Source organism: Trachemys scripta, chromosome 4 (genome assembly GCF_013100865.1).
Source record: "Trachemys scripta elegans isolate TJP31775 chromosome 4, CAS_Tse_1.0, whole genome shotgun sequence".
Taxonomy (NCBI): domain Eukaryota; kingdom Metazoa; phylum Chordata; order Testudines; family Emydidae; genus Trachemys; species Trachemys scripta.
Window position 1 is genome coordinate 85,103,848 of NC_048301.1, and position 18,272 is coordinate 85,122,119.

The 18,272-nt window shown below is 41.0% G+C and overlaps 1 protein-coding gene across 3 annotated transcripts in view; it reads left to right on the plus strand.

Moving 5' to 3' along the window:
- The window catches only part of NELL1 (neural EGFL like 1), a 438,513-nt gene extending 421,417 nt beyond the window's left edge, over positions 1-17,096 (plus strand). For all 3 annotated transcript variants that reach the window (XM_034769800.1, XM_034769799.1, XM_034769797.1), the window contains 3 exons: positions 2,210-2,386; positions 7,691-7,915; positions 14,797-17,096. In XM_034769800.1, the coding sequence (XP_034625691.1) occupies positions 2,210-2,386; positions 7,691-7,915; positions 14,797-14,847 (453 nt within the window). In that variant the 3' untranslated portion in view covers positions 14,848-17,096. The remainder of the gene's footprint in view (positions 1-2,209; positions 2,387-7,690; positions 7,916-14,796) is intronic.
- Positions 17,097-18,272: the final 1,176 nt, after the last annotated feature.

An 18,272-nucleotide genomic window follows, 5' to 3' on the forward strand; every position in this document is an offset into this window, starting at 1 on the left:
ACATCCCTGAATGTATGGAGCCAGTCATCATGTTGGAATGCTTAGGCAAGATTGTAACTTTACAATCTTCCTGAGTGCGGGGCAGCACGTAGGTCAGATAATCATAATTCCTCCTCCTCTGAGACTCGCAGTTCCTTGTCTGTTACTCACTTGCTTTAGGGAGAGAGGAAATGACTTCTCTCCTTTTCCTGAAATAGTTTATTCCTTTTGCCACCCTGCATCTAGCTTGCTGCTCTGGCCAGCAAATCTGATTGGGGAATGGAGTCAGAACTCCTCCTGCTCTCCCTAACATTTGCTCTCTGGAATATCAAATGAATAGACCCTGCTCTCTGCCATACAGGTGGAGTGACAAGCTCAGCAGCAAGCAAGGGAGAGTATTAGTGCTTCATACTACCCTGCATTGCTGAGTAAGGGATGTGACAATCTAGCCCTTTGCACTGTTGTTGGAAGAAACAATTAAGTCCAGCATTTTATAGGTGTTGTGCTCTCTACTTTTCCATGCTTCAGTGATCTGTCTTGGGGTTTTTTTGTTACACATAATAAGCAATTTTAATTATTCCTGCAATCAAATGTAATATGCTAATCATTTCAGGAATATTATTGAACACCTGCAGTGTCATTAGCTAAGATGAGCATTATGATTCCTTGCCGCTGGTGTTCTGCACATTGCTTTGCAGCAAAGTTTGGTTTTGTTTTATTGGATTTTTTTTTACAAATTAAAACTTATGAATACAGAAAATCTAAGCAACTGCCAACACAACTTAATGTCGTTTTGGCTATTTAGCCTATTCAACCTGCATATGGAGAAATCAATTTTGGCTTATCCCCAATCGTCTTACTAATCACCCCTTACAATAATTATGGGGGCTGATTTAAGAAATACTCTGATTAGTCAGTTCAGTAATATCATCCTGCAAGTAAAAGCTCCTTATACTTGTAAGCATGATGTGTGAAGGTAACATTATTAATGGATGTTTGTATTTCTGCTTAGTTCAGGTACAGTCCTACAGCTGTTATTCAGTAACTTAATTCAGAATAACTTAATGAATTTACTCAGGAATTAAACCAGTGTAATTCAGAGCAGAATCTGTCCCTCATTCCTTACTCAGCCAAGCTTTTCCTTGCCTGCAATTAAAACTTTTCATGAGTAAGAGTTGAACAAATCAATAATCTAATTAAAATCAAAACTTTTCAATAGCACTCTTCATTATAAACTAGGATTTCAGTTCCTCATTCTGTATATAGAGTAACAATGTGTTGACTCACCTATAATGAAGGGTATAATTTATAACACCGTTTATCCCTACAATTTTCATCACTAGAATTAGAATTTTGCACCAAATGTATATGTCCTCTCCATTTTACATTCAGAAGACATTTCCGTGTTTAATATGAGAATTCTGATTAACAGTATTTATCACACTATGTGTAAATACTTAGCACCTGAAATAGGAAAATCATATTTTAGGGAATCTGTAGAATAAAAATACATCTTCAATGCATGACTCCAGATTATTATGCGATGTGATATGTTGTGGCCGAGTAGTTTTGTCTGATAAATGGAAGGTCCAGATGTAGAGTATAACTAGAGATAAATTAAGATTAAGGAATACTTAATGCCACATGATTTTGCTATATTAAGTTCCTTTGACAGTACTGGCTTTCACTGAGTTTTTAATGTAGTGTGTTCCTATTAAATTTATCGGGCCACCTGCACATTTTAAATTTATATAAAATTTTCTTGACAATCACACAGTTATTCAAAAGACAGTGCAAAGGAAACTATTGTTCTGATACGTGCTAGAAAAAGAGGTAACTATTTGGAGATTTCATTCATAAAATTACTTCATTACATCCGAACCTGAGAAGCTGTTTTTTTTATCTAGTGGGTTAGGAACAAGAGGGGACACATTAATATTTTTCTCAGCCTCAGAGGATACTGGTTAAAAAAAAAAAAAAACACCTCTACAGATAGCTAAATGTCCACTAGTATCAGTGGGGTGATTTTTACAACAATGGGAGCTAGGGAGGCTCATTTCTTGGAGGACTGGACCCTATACGAATAACTTCAAATTCCTTAGGGAGTCTGCAGTATCTTCCCTGAAGTACCAATACATGCTTTGCTATCTCTGATGACCTTTCCTAGTCATCTGATAGTCTTCTGCTATTTACCACTTGCATGATACCAGTGACAATTTGTTCTCTACAGAATGGGAAGATATTCTGCCGGCGAACAGCTTGTGATTGTCAGAACCCCAGCGTTGATCTCTTTTGCTGCCCAGAGTGTGACACACGAGTGACCAGTCAATGTTTAGATCAAAATGGTCATAAGCTGTATCATAGTGGGGACAACTGGACCTACAGCTGTCAGCAGTGCCGTTGTCTGGTATGGAAATAAATTAAACATTTTCGAGAGAAACAAAAGTAGTAAAGATTTTGATTATAGCAACATACTTTATATTATGACATTATTAACCCTATCGTCTCCTCCCTTCTGCTATTTGACATATTAAAGGGATTTTAGTCAGAAGCAAGGTCAGTCAGAATATTGGCAGACCACTTCTCAGCTCTGTGTAAATAGACCTGGACAGCAAACAAATAAATTTCACAGAAAGCTTGAAAATTTTGAAACTGTTTCCATTTTGTTTTGTGTAAAAAAAAGATTGATGCTTTTCTCAATTGCAGAATTTATATTGGGATTTTTTCATTTTGAAGTTGATGGCTTTTGATGGGGTCTAAATTAGCTGTTACCACTCAAGAAAGAGATCTTGGAGTCATTATGGATAGTTCTCTGAAAACATCTGCTCAGTGTGCAGCGGCAGTCAAGAAAGTGAACAGAATGTTAAGAACCATTAAGAAAGGGATAGATAACAAGACAGAAAATATCATAATGCCTCTCTATAAATCCATGGTATACTCACATCTTGAATACTGTGTGCTGATCTGGTTGCCCTAACTCAAAAAAAAAAATGTACTGGAGTTTGAAAAGGTATAGAGAAGGGCAGCAAAAATTATTAGGAGTATGGAATAGCTTCCATAAGAGGAGCAATTAAAAAGACCAGGATTTTTCAGCTTGGAAAGGAGATGACAAAGGGGTGAGATGATAGAAGTCTCTAAAATCTTGACTGGTGTGGAGAAAGTAAATAAGGAAGTATTATTTACTCCTTCACTTAACACAAGAACTAGGGGTCACCCAATGTAATTAATAGGCAACTGGTTTAAAAACAAATTAAAGGAAGCACTTCTTGACACGACACACAGTCAACCCATGGAACTCTTTGCCAGAAGACCAAAAGTATAACTGTGTTTAAAAAAAGAACTATTTAAGTTCATAGAGGATAGTCCATCAATGGCTATTAGGTAAGATGGTCAGGGATGCAACCCTATACTCTGGGTTACCCTAAACCTGTGGCTGCCAGAATCTGGGTGTGGACAACAGGGAATAGATTACTTGATGATTGCCCTATTCTGTTCGTTCCCTCTGAAGCACCTGGCATTGGCCACTGTCGGAAGACAGGATACGGGGCTAGGTGGACCTTTGGTGTGACCCAGTATAGCCGTTCTTATGTAAAATATTTGATTTTGAAAAAAATCCAACCATCTGACTGTGCTTCCCTATCAAAACTGGCACTGCAGAAATAAAAAAAAAAAAAAAAAGTCCTACAAACTACCATTGAAAAACAACAAAAGAGAATACTGGTGAATAGTGACCTAATGCAAAAGGGAAGGATGAAGAAAACTGGAAAAGACCATCCAAACATACATACTAAAAACAAAAAAAGCAGGTTACCCTTTTCATTCCCAATTGCCATAAAAAATAAAAATTATTCCTTCACTTTTTTTAAATCAGTCTAACAATTTTTATTTAAAAAAAAGACCATTTTTTATTTGAAAAATTTGCTCTGCTCTGTATAGAAGACTGTCTTGGTTTGGAGAACTCAGAATCCTCTGCGCATAATGGATTGAGTTATAACATATAGAGTTTTGTCCTGTAAACTGAATCAACAGTGCTTTGTTGGAGTACTGCAAACCCTTTACTTCAGGTTTTGAGGTTTTGAGTTTACTTTCCTGATCTTTTTTTAAATGCTTGCATAAGGAAAGAAAAGGGAAGAGATTTTCAGGTACACATTTAATTATATTTCCAAGGTATGCACAACTCAGTTGCAGTATCTTGTTTTCAGAAAGATTCCTGGTTTTACCTAATTTCATAGCTGGGTTAACAGTCGTAAAAAGGCCAAGAGATTGAAGGTAATGCACTAAGACAGTGGTATAGCTGAGATTTGGAGCCAATCCTTAATAAAAATAGTTTAGACTTTCGGTTTTTTTGTGCTAAGCAATGCCCAAATGCAGCTTTAATTGCTAGCCTATTTTATTATTTTTTCCATTCAGTTTGTAAAAGGCATGCACAGCCCCAACGGGAATGTACATTTTGTGAAACACTGTCTATTTAACAGACCAAATCTCTAAACTATGTACTCAAAGTTTTTTTTAATTTTCAGTTATGGGAGAATAGAAAAATAACGTTTTTGTTTTAATACTTTCTAGCATTCTTTTTTCTATGGTGTGCTATAAAAATGACTGGAGTTTGAAATCTGGTATGGACATAGTTCTAGTGAGGGCTGCCTCTTCTTGGGGTGAAAAAAATCATTTTCCTTTAACAAAGTAAGGGGATTTTTTAATAAGTTATATAAGACCATCTGCTTAGGGACAAATCCTTTTCTTGACATCTGGCTGCTCAGGTAGCACAAAGCAGCTGAAAGCTGCCTTAACAGAGTGTCCAGCTGTAGGGAATTTCCTGAGTAATGTAAAGTAGGCATAGCTGGCTCTGCTTATTGCTTACCCTTTTCTCAGAGTGGGGGTGGGGATATGGGGCGAGGAGCAGGAGAGAGTGTTCTGAGGTAGGTCGGAATCCCCTGCACTCCATCTGATGCTCTCTGACATGGTGGCCCTTGAGAAGCACGAGCAGTCTGATTCAGGGATGGGTATTTTCCGCCTACTGCATACAGCAGGTATATCATTTAAAAACAATCTCGTAACTTTGTTAAATGAAAACGAATTCCTTCACCCCAAGCAAAGGTGCTGCTGACTAGAAATGTGTCCGTACCAGTTTTCAACCTAAAGCCAGTCCTGCCCTCAGGTTCCTTTCACGGGCTTGGGTTTGTCCTTTGGCTGCTCCAAGGATGGGCGGGAGCGGTTGTGAACCAACCTTGCTTCCTGCCAACCTCAGCTTAAATAGTGAGCACCTTTCAGAAACAATGACTGGAGGGCTAGCCATAAGTTGAGAGGCCCTTCATGCTGCCTTAAGGGTCTCTTAAGTAGTGCATTTTCATACTCAGGCCTGGAGATATTTTCTTTAGCCTGGTAACAAACCTTACTTAGGCAGTTTTTGGCTGACTGGTATATGTTAAAACTATAAATGTACAATTTACTAAGGACATTGATAGGCACCAGACGTTTTTGGTAATTACTGCCTGTTATACAACTAGAGACTTTATTCTCTTTAAAAATAGAAAAAATAATTTAATGAAGTATTATGGATTCAGCCAAAAGCACCAAAAAATCAGGAGTTGTGAAAGTTAAGTTTGAATGTGCAAACTTCATCCTGCTCCTATGCAGCTACACACTACCACAGTATTTAAATATGTGAGCATATGCTGCCATAGGTACAGCTGTAAATTGACAGTTATAAAAACAAATTGTACTACACCTCTACCCTGATATAATGGTGTCCTCGCGAGCCAAAAAATCCTACCGGGTTATAGGTGAAACCGCGTTATATTGAACTTGCTTTGATCCGCCGGAGTGCGCAGCCCCGCCCCCGAAAGCACTGCTTTACCGTGTTATATCCGAATTCATGTTATATCAGGACATGTTATATCAGGGTAGAGGTGTATTTGAGAAATAGTATGTGATCACACTATATTTTAACACCAGGCATGCTATTTAAAGTGCTTATATCATCACACACATGTGTGTGCACACCCTAGTATTTAAAAATTCCAATTGAATAAGTACAGCAACCTTATCCCTGTCGCCAGGGGCGGCTCCAGGCACCAACCGCATGCCTGGGGCGGCAAGCCCCGGGGGGCGGCCTGCTGGTCGCCGGGAGGGCAGCAGTCAGGCTGCCTTTGGTGACATGCCTGCGGGAGGTCCGCCGGTCCCCCGGCTTCGACGGCGGGTACGACGAAGGTGTGGGACCAGCGGACCCCCCGCAGGCATGCCGCCAAATCTGCGTTACCAGTGGACCTCCCGCAGGTGCGCCGCTGAAAGCCACCTGACTGCTGTGCTTGGGGCGGCAAAATACATAGAGCTGCCCCTGCCTGTAGCAGATTGTTTTAAAGAAAAAATACTTTAAGGGATCCATTTAAGAGTGTATTTGATGTTCCTTTGAAAATACCAGTACATAGACGGGGGAATGCCCATTGGTGAGTTATGTTAATTACTAGCTTGAATGAAGTCTTTTGTGAAATGTAACAGCAAAGGGACTGAGCAGGCAGGTACCCAGAGATTGTTGGGTGCTACACTTACCAATCTCTTCCATGTGTATCTTAGCTTTGGAAATCCTCATGAATTTGCAGGTTTGGGATTATGTACATATAAGAAATGGTAACATTAATTCAAGCAGCATTATAGAGTACTTGTCCCAGAATACCACGAGACTATTTACATTATACTACAGTGATTCACTCTAAGCATTAGAGACAAGATTTAAGGCCACAGCATCTATGTACTGTCTTTTCATTACTTTAATCAAACACCACTTAAATCCATGAATTGGCGTGATTTTGAGTATAATGCATCATTAAATATGCATTTTTCATTTGTTTTGATAATTGTAGCTTAATGTTTAGCTACTAATTATATTAAGATATTTGGCAGCATATTTGTTACAAAAATATGAAGTTTGGTAATAAGAGATGTTACTTTTAAAATTTAAAGATTGTAAATTAGCAAAATGCAGGTTAGTAGTAATAGTTCAATGCAGAGGATCTCAAAGTGTGATGCCTGGATTCTTTAGCTGGTCTACACAGAGCTGGGTGGTGACATGATTCTGGCTCCTCCTTCTTTCCAGCTGTTAAACTGCTTTTAAAGAAGTGAAAAATATATTTAGAATGGGGTTTTCAAGAGTGCCAAGTCCTGGCCCAACTGTTCCTTTTGAAATCAATGGTAAAACTTACTTAGACTACAACGGGAATCGAGTTAGGCCAGTGTGGAGTGCTTTTGAAAGTCCCTTGCCGCTTCCGCTAACTATTTTCGTAATGTTATTTGTCTATGTAAGCAATTGCTGTAGCTGCCACAGGGATGTTATGCAACCATGAATGGAAGACTAGATGGTCTGCAAAGCAATAACTATATTGAAGTATGATCCATACTTTTTCACAGTATTAGTGCCTGAGTTTAAAAAAAAAAAAAAATCACTAAGCCAGGAAGTCTATCATGATAAGCAAGCTGCAGATTAGGTTGCTTCATTAAGACAAAAAAACAAGAAAATTATATTGTACTGTACATAGGAAACATAAGTTTCAATGTCCAATGGTGTGGCATTCAGTCTAATATGATATATATCCCAAACATGAATCTATTATAATTTGATGCAAAAAGGAGCTTTCATTATATCAGCATTTATTTTTTTTCCTCAGTAACTAATGATTGGAAGAAATTTTCATGGGCCTTATTTCTATTTCTACAGGAAGGGGAAGTGGATTGTTGGCCTCTTTTATGCCCAAATCCAAACTGTGAATACACAGCAATCTCAGAAGGAGAATGTTGCCCCCGCTGTGTCAGTGATCCCTGTCTGGCTGATCAGATCACTTACGATATCAGAAAAACCTGTGTAGACGGCTATGGAATCACAAGACTCAGTGGTTCCATATGGACAATGGCTGGATCTCCGTGTACAACTTGCAAATGCAAGGTATTATGAGTACATAGTAGTGATTTGTACTGGATCATAAATATAGAGTTGTATTCTACCCCTGGAAGTTCACACACAACTCCCATTGAAGTAAATGAGATTCAAGGGCAGAGAATGTAATCTACAGTATAAAAGTTTTTAATGTATGGTATGCATAGTGGAAACAAAACGTGGTAATTCTATAGTTATTTTCTTGGAAATTTGAGCACAGATATTTAACATCATTCTGCAACTTTAAAATATTCCATCTGAAATCCCTGCAGATATATTTAATATGAATCTAGGATAGCTATTTTAAAAATTGCCAAGTTTTATATTTTATTAAAATGTATTTTACAGAATATTTATTAGAAGCTAATACAATAATAAAAATTTCACTGTATATAGAACTGGAGGATTTTAAACCTCCTTTGCCTCTTCTCCAAGACAAACATTTTGAGAGCATGACCAGATAAGGAATCACTCAGACAAACTCAGAGGTGATATGTAGGAAGGAATAATTTACATGTTGGTTTCACAGATGTAAATGACTACATGTGGTATAAGATGGTAGCAAATTGGGCCCTTCGTCTGTAGGTTATATTAACTTAGAGTCCCTTACATCTGTTCTCTGTTCATTCCTTTAGCACTTCTTAATTTCCTCACAATTTAAGTCGGGGCAGGGGGGAAGGAACATTCTTACAGTAAAAACAGAAAATACTATTTTCATGAGATTTCCAGTCTAATTTTGAAATGTATGAAGCTTCACGTAATCATCAGAGCAGAACAGTAAGGTTCTGCCTTCATTATATGCAATATAGTGAAAAATCAATGTGGAATGATATTGTTTCTAAACACTATAAAGCTAAATCAATGCTCATGGGATTCTTTCCATTGATTTCAGTGTGGTTTGGATCAGGTCCTTATATGAGTGGGGAACTGAGGGAATACCCTGTATTTGTAATCAGTGTGTTGCAAAAGGCATAATCATTAGATAAATCACACCCATTTGGGATGCTGAAACTAAAATCTTGGTCCTTGAACTTCTAATCTATCATTTGAATGGAGGGAGAGCTTGCTTAATTCTCTGTGTGTCATAGAATCATAGGACTGGAAGGAACCTCGAGGTCATCTACTCCAGTCCCCTGCACTCATGGCAGAACTAAGTATTAAGTACTAAGATAACCCACTAAAAGGCAGCATCACACATACATAAACTAGGGAAAGCACATAATGGAAATGTGGTCTAGATGAAAATTCTATAAAGTGATTGCAAAACTGGTTGAAAGACCATACTCAAAGAGTAATCATCAATGAGTCGCTGTCAAACTGGGAGTATGTATTTACTGCAGAGTTCTGCAGGGGTCTGTACTCTTGAATATTTTCATGACTTGGATAATGGAATGGAGTGTATGCTCATAAAATTTGCAGATGAAACCAAGCTGACAGGCATTGTTAGCACTCCGGAGAACAGGATTAGAATTCAAAATGACCTTGAAAAAATTGGAGAATTGGTCTGAAATCAGCAAGATAATATTCATTAAAGAGAAGTACATTTAGGAAGAAAAAAGTCAAATGCACAAATACAAAATGGGGAATAACTGGCTAGACAGCAGTACTGTAGAATAGGATCTATATGGTATAGAGGATAACACATAGAATATGAGTCAACAATGTGACGCCATTGCTAATATTATTGTGTGCTGTTGTATATAAGACACAGGAGGTAATTGTCCCCCTCTGTTCAGCAATGATGAGGTCTCATTTGGAGTACTGTGTCCAGTTATGGATACCACCTTTTAAGAAAGATGTGAACGAATTGGAGAGAGTCCAAAGGAGAACAACAAAAATGACAAAAGGTTTAAAAAACCTGGCCTATAAGAAAAGGTTTAAAAAGCTGGGCATGTTTAAGTCTTGAGAAAGGGAGAACCTGATAAGTCTTCAAATAGTTGAGTGCTGTTATAAAAAGGATCAGTTCTTCTCCATGTCCACTGAAGGAAGAGCAAGCAGTAATGGGCTTAATTTGCAGCAAGGAAGATTTAGGTTAGATATTAGAAAAAGCTTTCTAGCTATAAGGATAGTTAAGCACTAGAGTAGGCTTGCCAAGGGAGGGTGTGGAATCCCTGTTCGGGATTTTCTAAGGTTAATTGGAGGTTTCTAAGAACAGGTTAGACAAACACCTGTCAGGGATGGGTTGTGTTTGCTTGGTCCTGCCTCAGCACATGGAGCTAGATTAGATGACCTCTCAAGGACCGTTCTACTCCTACGTTTCTATGATAATCACAATTACACACTGTTGAAAAATCCAGGCCTAACCTCATATTCAGTACAAGATTTCCTACAACGTGCGCCTCTTAGTCCAGAGTAAAGCAGAGATCACTTAAGTCTATTCTACAATGAAAAGTTATATTGGCACATCTACGACGAACAGGGGGGTGAAAAAACACCCTCCCCCAACGTCAATGGAACAGGGCTCTGTGAACACAGCTAACTTTGGTCAGGGAGGAGGTGTTCCTACACTGAAGAAAAACCTCTTCTGTCAGTGTAGGGCAGGGATTGGCAACCTTTCAGAAGTGGTGTGCCAAGTCTTCATTTATTCACTGTAATTTAAGGTTTCGCGTGCCGGTAATACATTTTAACATTTTTAGAAGGTCTCTTTCTATAAGTCTATATTATATAACTAAACTATTGTATGTAAAGTAATCAAGATTTTCAAAATGTTTAAGAAACGTCATTTAAAATTAAATTAAAATGCTGATCTTATGCCACCAGCCTGCTCAGCTTGCTGCCAGCCTGGGGTTCTGTTCACCTAGGCCAGCAGCGGGCTGATCAGGGCCTGCGGCCAGGACCCCAGACCTGCGGGGCGGGGGGGTTCAGGGCAGAAGGCTGGGGTGTGGGGGGGTGTTCAGAGATCAGGGTAAAGGGCAGAGAGGGTGCAGGGCAGAAGGCTGGGTGTTTGGGGGGTTCAAGGGTCAGGTTGGGGCTGGGGACTGTGCAGGGCAGAAGGCTGGCTGTGTGTTGCGGTGGGGGGGTTTAGGGCAGAGGGCTGGGGGGTGCAGGGCAGAAGGCTGAGTTTGTGGGGGGTGCATGGCAGAGGGATGGAGCTGTGGGGGTGCAGGGCAGAAGGCTGGGTGTATGTTGGGGTGGGGGGGTTCAGGGCAGAGGGCTGGGGTGCTCAGCTCATGGGGGTGCTCCCAGCCCCCTGCCCTGAGTGGCTCATGGCAGGAGGCTGGAAGGGATATGCCGTGTTCGACCCCCTTCCCCCAGGCTCTGTCCCTACCTCTCTCTGCCTCCTCTACGGAGCTGTGTGCTCGCTGCCGCTCTTCCCCCTCCCCTTCACTAGGGCCATCAGCTGATTGGCCAGGGAGGGGCCGGAAAGCACCACACTGGGGGAAGAAGAGGTAAGGGGGGAAACTTGGCTGCCGCAGAACCAAGCTTCTGCCTGCTGCCCCCCGCAGAGGAGAACGGTGGGCTGAGTGGGGCTGGGGGCCGGGATCGCGGCAGGGAGCTGCGTGCCACTCAAAATCGGCTTGCATGCTGTGTTTGGCATGCGTGCCGTAGGTTGCCGATCCCTGGTGTAGGGTGTGTTTCCATTGGGCAGTATGCCAGCATATATGTGTGCTCTATAGTCTCCCTAGTGTAGGCATACCTTTAGAGCAGTTAGTGTTACCTAAGAAGATATTCATTTGTATAAAAATGGGGACTAAATGAACATGGAGCAAAATAGTCCTTTTTTATTGCTATTAAAGCATAGCTTTCTAATAGCATACGGAAGGTGAATTACAATTGTCTGTGCTTTATATCACCCACACAGAGAAGTGCTTTCCCTTGATCATTCCTTGATCGCTGAAAGTACTGAATGTAGTTTTATGAAACTAAGCGTGGGTTATATAAAATGCTGTATGAAGTTTTTTCCCCCCTCCTGTGCCATACTGTAGAACAATGGTCTCAAACTTAATTTACCTTAGGGCCAGTGTCAGTCCTCAAATCCTCCCAGCAGGCCAGTGTCACTCAGGCCGCCCAGAACCTGCCCCCAAAACTCCCCCCCCCCCACTTGCCTAAGGCTTTGGGAGGGAGTTTGGGTTGGGGAGGAGGTCTGGTTTGGGGGATGGGATGCAGGCTCTGGGAGGGAGTTTGGGTGCTGAGTGCAGGAGGAGGGGGTGGGGTTGCAGGCTCTGGGAGGGGGGACTAGGTGGGGGTGGGGAGGGGGTGCGTGTGGGAAGGGGAGGGGGTGTAGGCTCTGGGAGGGAGTTTGGGGGCAGGAGGGTGTGTGTGGGAAGGGGGTAGGGGTGCAGGCTCTGGGAGGGGGTCGGGGGATGTGGTGCTTACCTCGAGCTCCAAGGCGGGGCAGGGGGCCTCCGCGTGCTGCTGCCCCCAAACACTGCCCCCGCAACTTCCCATTGGTTGCAAGGATGCTCAGGGTGGAGGCAGTGTGTAGAGGCACAGCCTTGCCCCACCCTGGGGCCGCAGGGAGTGGCCGGCAGACACATGGAGTGAGCAGGCAGAAGCCGCTCAGTTCTGCTGCACTGCCGGTGGTGGGCAGGGCCAAGGGCACCCAGCCCCAAAATTGCCCGGGGGACACATGGCACGGGGGAGGGAGCACCCGGGGGTGGCAGGCAGGGCCAAGGGCACCCAGTCCCAAAATTGCTGGAGCCCTGCGGACCACATTGGGGAGGTTCTCGGGCCTCAGATGGCCTGCGGGCCGGGAGTTTGAGACCTCTGCTGTAGAAGGAGGTGTAGCTCTTCCTTCTGGGCTTTAATTCACCATGATTAGCTTTCCTACCCCTTTTTGGTGGCATTTCCCCTGAGGCTTTGTGATGGGTTTAAATGATACTTTTCTATCAGTAAGATTCCTGGGCATTTGACTAGATGCCGCAGACTCAGCTCCATGTCTGGTGGAGTTAAGCTTGGTATGGCATGGGAATTGCTATTACAGTTCTCTTCAGCAAATTGAAAGTCTGGACTACTGGCATATGTTCAAATAGGCTGGAAGTCTCTTTGTTCAACAGATCTTAGCAGAGCTTATTTTTGACTGGTTTCAGAGTAGCAGCCATGTTAGTCTGTATCCGCAAAAAGAACAGGAGTACTTGTGGCACCTTAGAGATTAAGACATTTATTTGAGCATAAGTTTTTGTGGGCTACAGCCCACTTCTTTGGATGCATAGAATGGAACATATATTGAGGATATATATATACACATACAGAGAGCATGAAAAGGTGGGAGTTGTCTTACCAACTCTGAGAGGCCAATTAAGTAAGAGAAAAAAACTTTTGAAGTGACAATCAAGATAGCCCAGTACAGACAGTTTGATAAGAAGTGTGAGAATACTTACAAGGGGAGATAGATTCAATGTTTGTAATGGCTCAGCCATTCCCAGTCCTTATTCAAACCGGAGTTGATTGTGTCTAGTTTGCATATCAATTCCAGCTCAGCAGTTTCTCGTTGGAGTCTGTTTTTGAAGCTTTTCTGTTGCAAAATTGCCACCTGCAGGTCTGTCATTGAATGACCAGACAGGTTAAAGTGTTCTCCTAATGGTTTTTGATTTTTATGATTCCTGATGTCAGATTTATGTCCATTAATTCTTTTGCGTAGAGACTGTCCGGTTTGGCCAATGTACATGGCAAAGGGGCATTGCTGGCACATGATAGCATATATCACATTGGTAGATGTGCAGGTAAATGAGCCCCTGACGATATGGCTGATGTGATTAGGTCCTATGATGTCACTTGAATAAATATGTTGACAGAGTTGGCATCGGGCTTTGTTGCCAGGATAGGTTCCTGGGTTAGTGTTTTTGTTCAGTGATGTGTGGTTGCTGGTGAGTATTTGCTTCAGGTTGCGGGGTTGTCTGTAAGCGAGGACAGGTCTGTCTCCCAAGATCTGTGAGAGTGAGGGATCATCTTTCAGGATAGGGTGTAGATCTTTGATGATGCGCTGGAGAGGTTTTCGTTGGGGGCTGAAGGTGACAGCTAGTGGTGTTCTCTTATTTTCTTTGTTGGGACTGTCTTGTAGGAGTGACTTCTGGGTACTCGTCTGGCTCTGTCAATCTGTTTTTTCACTTCAGCAGGTGGGTATTGTAGTTTTAAGAATGCTTGATAGAGATCTTGTAGCTGCTTGTCTCTGTCTGAGGGACTGGAGCAAATGCGGTTGTATCTTAGAGCTTGGCTGTAGACAATGGATCGTGTGGTGTGTCCTGGATGGAAGCTGGAGGCATGTAGGTAAGTATAGCGGTCAGTAGGTTTCTGGTATAGGGTGGTATTTATGTGGCCATTACTTATTAGCACAGTAGTGTCCAGGAAATGGACCGATCGTGTGGATTGATCTAGGCTGAGGTTGATGGTGGGATGGTGGGATTATTGAAATCACGGCAGGGCCTGAGGAGACTGATAATTTGGGAGAAAATAGCAAAGTAAAAGATCAACTATTTTATTTTATTCAGGTATTCTCTGCCATTTTAATATTGTTGGGTTTTTTAGAATATATGTTATGCTCATGAAAGGGGACTGGATGGCTCCAGGCATTTTTAATGAGGACTATTGAGCCTTTCACACATATGTTTCTGGTTTAAGAGCAATTCAGGTCAGATCTGATGCAGAATCATTACAATCTGACCAATGGGAAATGAGTTGGCGATTTCATTCAGGTATATAACGGAAAAAGATGCCACATCATAAGAAAAATCACCACAACTATCTCCTTTGAGAAATCTCAGCAAAAAGGCCATGGCCTGAATGGGCATGGCAACTGTACTAACTGCTATGGGGGCCAAAAATCACACAATCCTTTCTGTGTCCTGTGAATATATATAGGATACCCATCTCCAGGTATTATAAGCCCCATGTTTTCTGTTTTTTAATGATGTTCTGTGTGGATAAGTAACACTGATTTGTTTGTTGTACAGAATGGGAATGTCTGCTGTTCTGTGGATTTAGACTGTCTTCACAATAACTGAAGCATTAAGATTGGACTCTTCTCTGTGAGGAAAACTGATGCAGTTAACATCTTAAATGAAGTTGTAAGAGTTGATGTTTTATACAACAGACAATTACCAAAGTCTCCACCTGAGGAAGATGTTTGGGAGTTGCCTTTTGGGACCTACCACTATGCTATCCTTGTCTGGGTGACTTTACAGTACAAAGCATATAAGTCTATGGTTGTTAAAAAAGTTTTCAGTGTTGTAAATTATACACTTTTCCTGTCAAATCATTTACAAATACCTTTAAATTATTTCATGGGTAAACTAATGATGTAATTTTGGTTTAATTTGTGTATTGACAACATGATTGAAACTCAGATTATTTTACTTTGGATCTAGATTCTACAACTAAAGGCTGTCTGTTGTGATTTTGTCCCATAATACTGCATACTTAGTTCTGAGGTCCCTGTCAGATGTATTTATGAAAATATGTATGTATGTACAGTCAAATTGCATAATACTTATATTTCATAGCTGTCACACATTGTAAAACATTCCAAAGTACATTTGACCTGTACAGGCTGGGAGTAATCAAACCTAAGTCTACCTTTAAAAAAAAAAAAAAAACAACCAAAACACACAAACGCATTTTCTTTTCCAAACATATGAACTAGTAACAGAATTCCTGTATTGAGCAGTAAAGCACATATCCAGTGCCCTTTCAACACATATCCAGGAAACAATGCCCCTTATTGATATCAGGTTTAGCAGAGTGGTAGAGTTTGCAAGTGACACTACAAATACTGGATGTTGGTGGCATTCATCTGGATTGTGAAACAATCAAAGGGCTTTAAACTTGTATATTTAGAATGGGGTGGGCATGTCTATACTGCAGTTGAACATGCACTGCTGGTCTGTGGCAGCTGATTTGTGGGGCTCAGGCTACTGGGCTATAAAATTGCCATGTAGACATTTGGGCTCGGGCTGGAACCTGGGCTGTGGGACCCTCCCCACCTTGTGGGGGATCCCAGAGCTCAAGCTCCAGCCCAAACCTGAACATCTACACTGTAGTTTTGCAGCCCGAAGCAACTGACACAGGCCAGGTGTAGCTGTTTAAATGCTGTGTAAAAACTTACCTAGTTCCACCACTGTAGATGAGTTCACCATCTCTCCCAGTGTACTTACTTTCCTATAATGAAATCTACCATTCATAACAGGCTGAACCATTGTAGAGATGACAAGAAATGGTGTAAATGACAATTACATTTAGCCTGAATTTCAGCGTACATTGCAGCAGGCAGCGTGCTAGCCCTGGGAGATTGGAACATTCTATGCTACAATTTTCATTACATGTAACATATTCAAGAAGCAATCTGGCCCCTTTTTGTACTCTTCTGACATTCAAAAGAACATAATCTATTAAGTTAAAAAGCATTTTATGCATGGTTAAAACCCCAAACCTAGGCAGAAGTCCTAATTAAAACTCGAACAAAAGGTTAGATTTTTGGATGTCATCAAAGGAAGATGTAACTCTTTCTTTGTTTTCATGAGGCTAGAAAGTTTGTAGTACTGGAACAAAAATCTATTTCAAATCTGATGGCATATACACCTTAAATGCCACATTTTCGATGTGCTGTTGTACTCTGTTCTGCTTATCTGTATAGTGTTCTTTGCCTCCCCAACCCCTTTTTCTTTAATTAACTAAACAGCAGGTGTTTGGAAAAAGATTGCAGATATAAGCATAGTGGCTATACTTTGGAAAAGTATACATTTGTGAGTTTTTCATAGCTTTATCCAGGAAATGTGAAATTGATTTATAAGAATGGTGTGTGACTGTATATAAAGGAAGAATATTAGAATATTCTTTTAAATAATGTACTTTCATGTTTCTCCTAAGGGGTTTTTGCAAAATGTTATAAAAATTACTTGCAATCATTTAGCTATTTTTAGTCCACTATTCATTATTAGCATTGATAATTTACTTAGGTTTGTTCATGACTGGGATCCAGCTTAAACATAGTCATTATTTTCTTTAAATGTCCAGTGTTTTCAGCTTCCCATGTGTTGTTTACATTTGCATTGTTTTAATGATTGTATTATAAGGGAAACAGTTGTGTTTTATATGATACTCAAAGGATGTTTGTAAATCATACTGTCTTCATTTTGTAAATCACATTGTAAACCCAAGGGTAATTCAATTGGAGGAGACAGTCAGTGGGCTGGCATACAAAAGGGAATGATTTAAAACTTGTGGGCCTCTAAATAAACTCCTATGTACAGATTGCCTTTCCTTAATCTTATTAGCAATATTGTAAAAACCCAAAGATGGTTTTAAAGCCCAAGTTTATTACAAACATTTTTCCTTTCCCAAATGCATTAGCAGAGTAGTAAGTTACTGCTATAGCTACAAAGAAGGATTGTTTGAGATTTAGCAACAGAGCTCTAGGAAATACTTCCATTCATCCTCAAACCACGCACTGTTTTAGGTCCAGTCCATTTGCAAACCTCACCACCTGATGTTCTGTGGATGCATCTGGAGAGTTTGGAAGCCAGCAAGTCTTTCTTCTCTTAAAGAGCCCTTATTTCCCTGGATGCCTTCTTACAGTCCTCTGAGTTTCCAGGCATAAGACAGAGCCCAGCTGAGGAAACTTGAACCTGGAAGGTTCACGTTCTGTGCTCAATGGACCATCAGGGGTCAGTTAACAAACCCCTTGGTGTACTGAATCCTGCAGTCTTGTGTAGCCCTGTTTAGCAAACACTATCTCCTGAGTTATAAAGATTGAATTGTTTACATTGAGGCAGAGAATGGATACTAGGGTTCTCTTATTTATACTGCGTTAACATGACTATGATGAATAATTCCTTGTGGAGAGAGAGTTACTAGGGACACCAGAATTATGTAAACATAGAAAACTTATAGAGAGAAATATTCATCTCAAACAATGGTGAAGGACCATCAGTTCACTATGTTTCATTGTCAAAATAATGATGAGATTTTGTAATATTTTACTTTAACTACAAAGTCTGGGAAGACATTTTTCACCTAAAAGCCTACTGAGACAATGAAAACTCTTCAGAGACCAGTCTGTGTATTTTCTGAATTTCTCTTCTTCATTTGGAGCGTAGTCCTGCTGAGAATGGGAGTTTTGATGCTAACTTCACTTGGGGCACAATAGGCTCAGATCATTATTAGAGATATCTGCACAAAAGCAGGATCTTTGCTGCTTAAGGAAACGGGCCTTTTATCCTTACTAAGGACAAACTCTCACTAGGGCCTTGGCTACACTTGCAGCTGTACAGTGCTGTGAGGTAAACCTGTCTTCGTACAGCTGAATAGGGAAAGCGCTGCAGTCTGTCCACGCTGACAGCGCAGTGGTGTGGCCACACTTGCAACATTTGCAGCTGTGTTGGGAGCGGTGCATTATGGGCAGCTATCCCAGCATTCATGTGGCTGCAACATG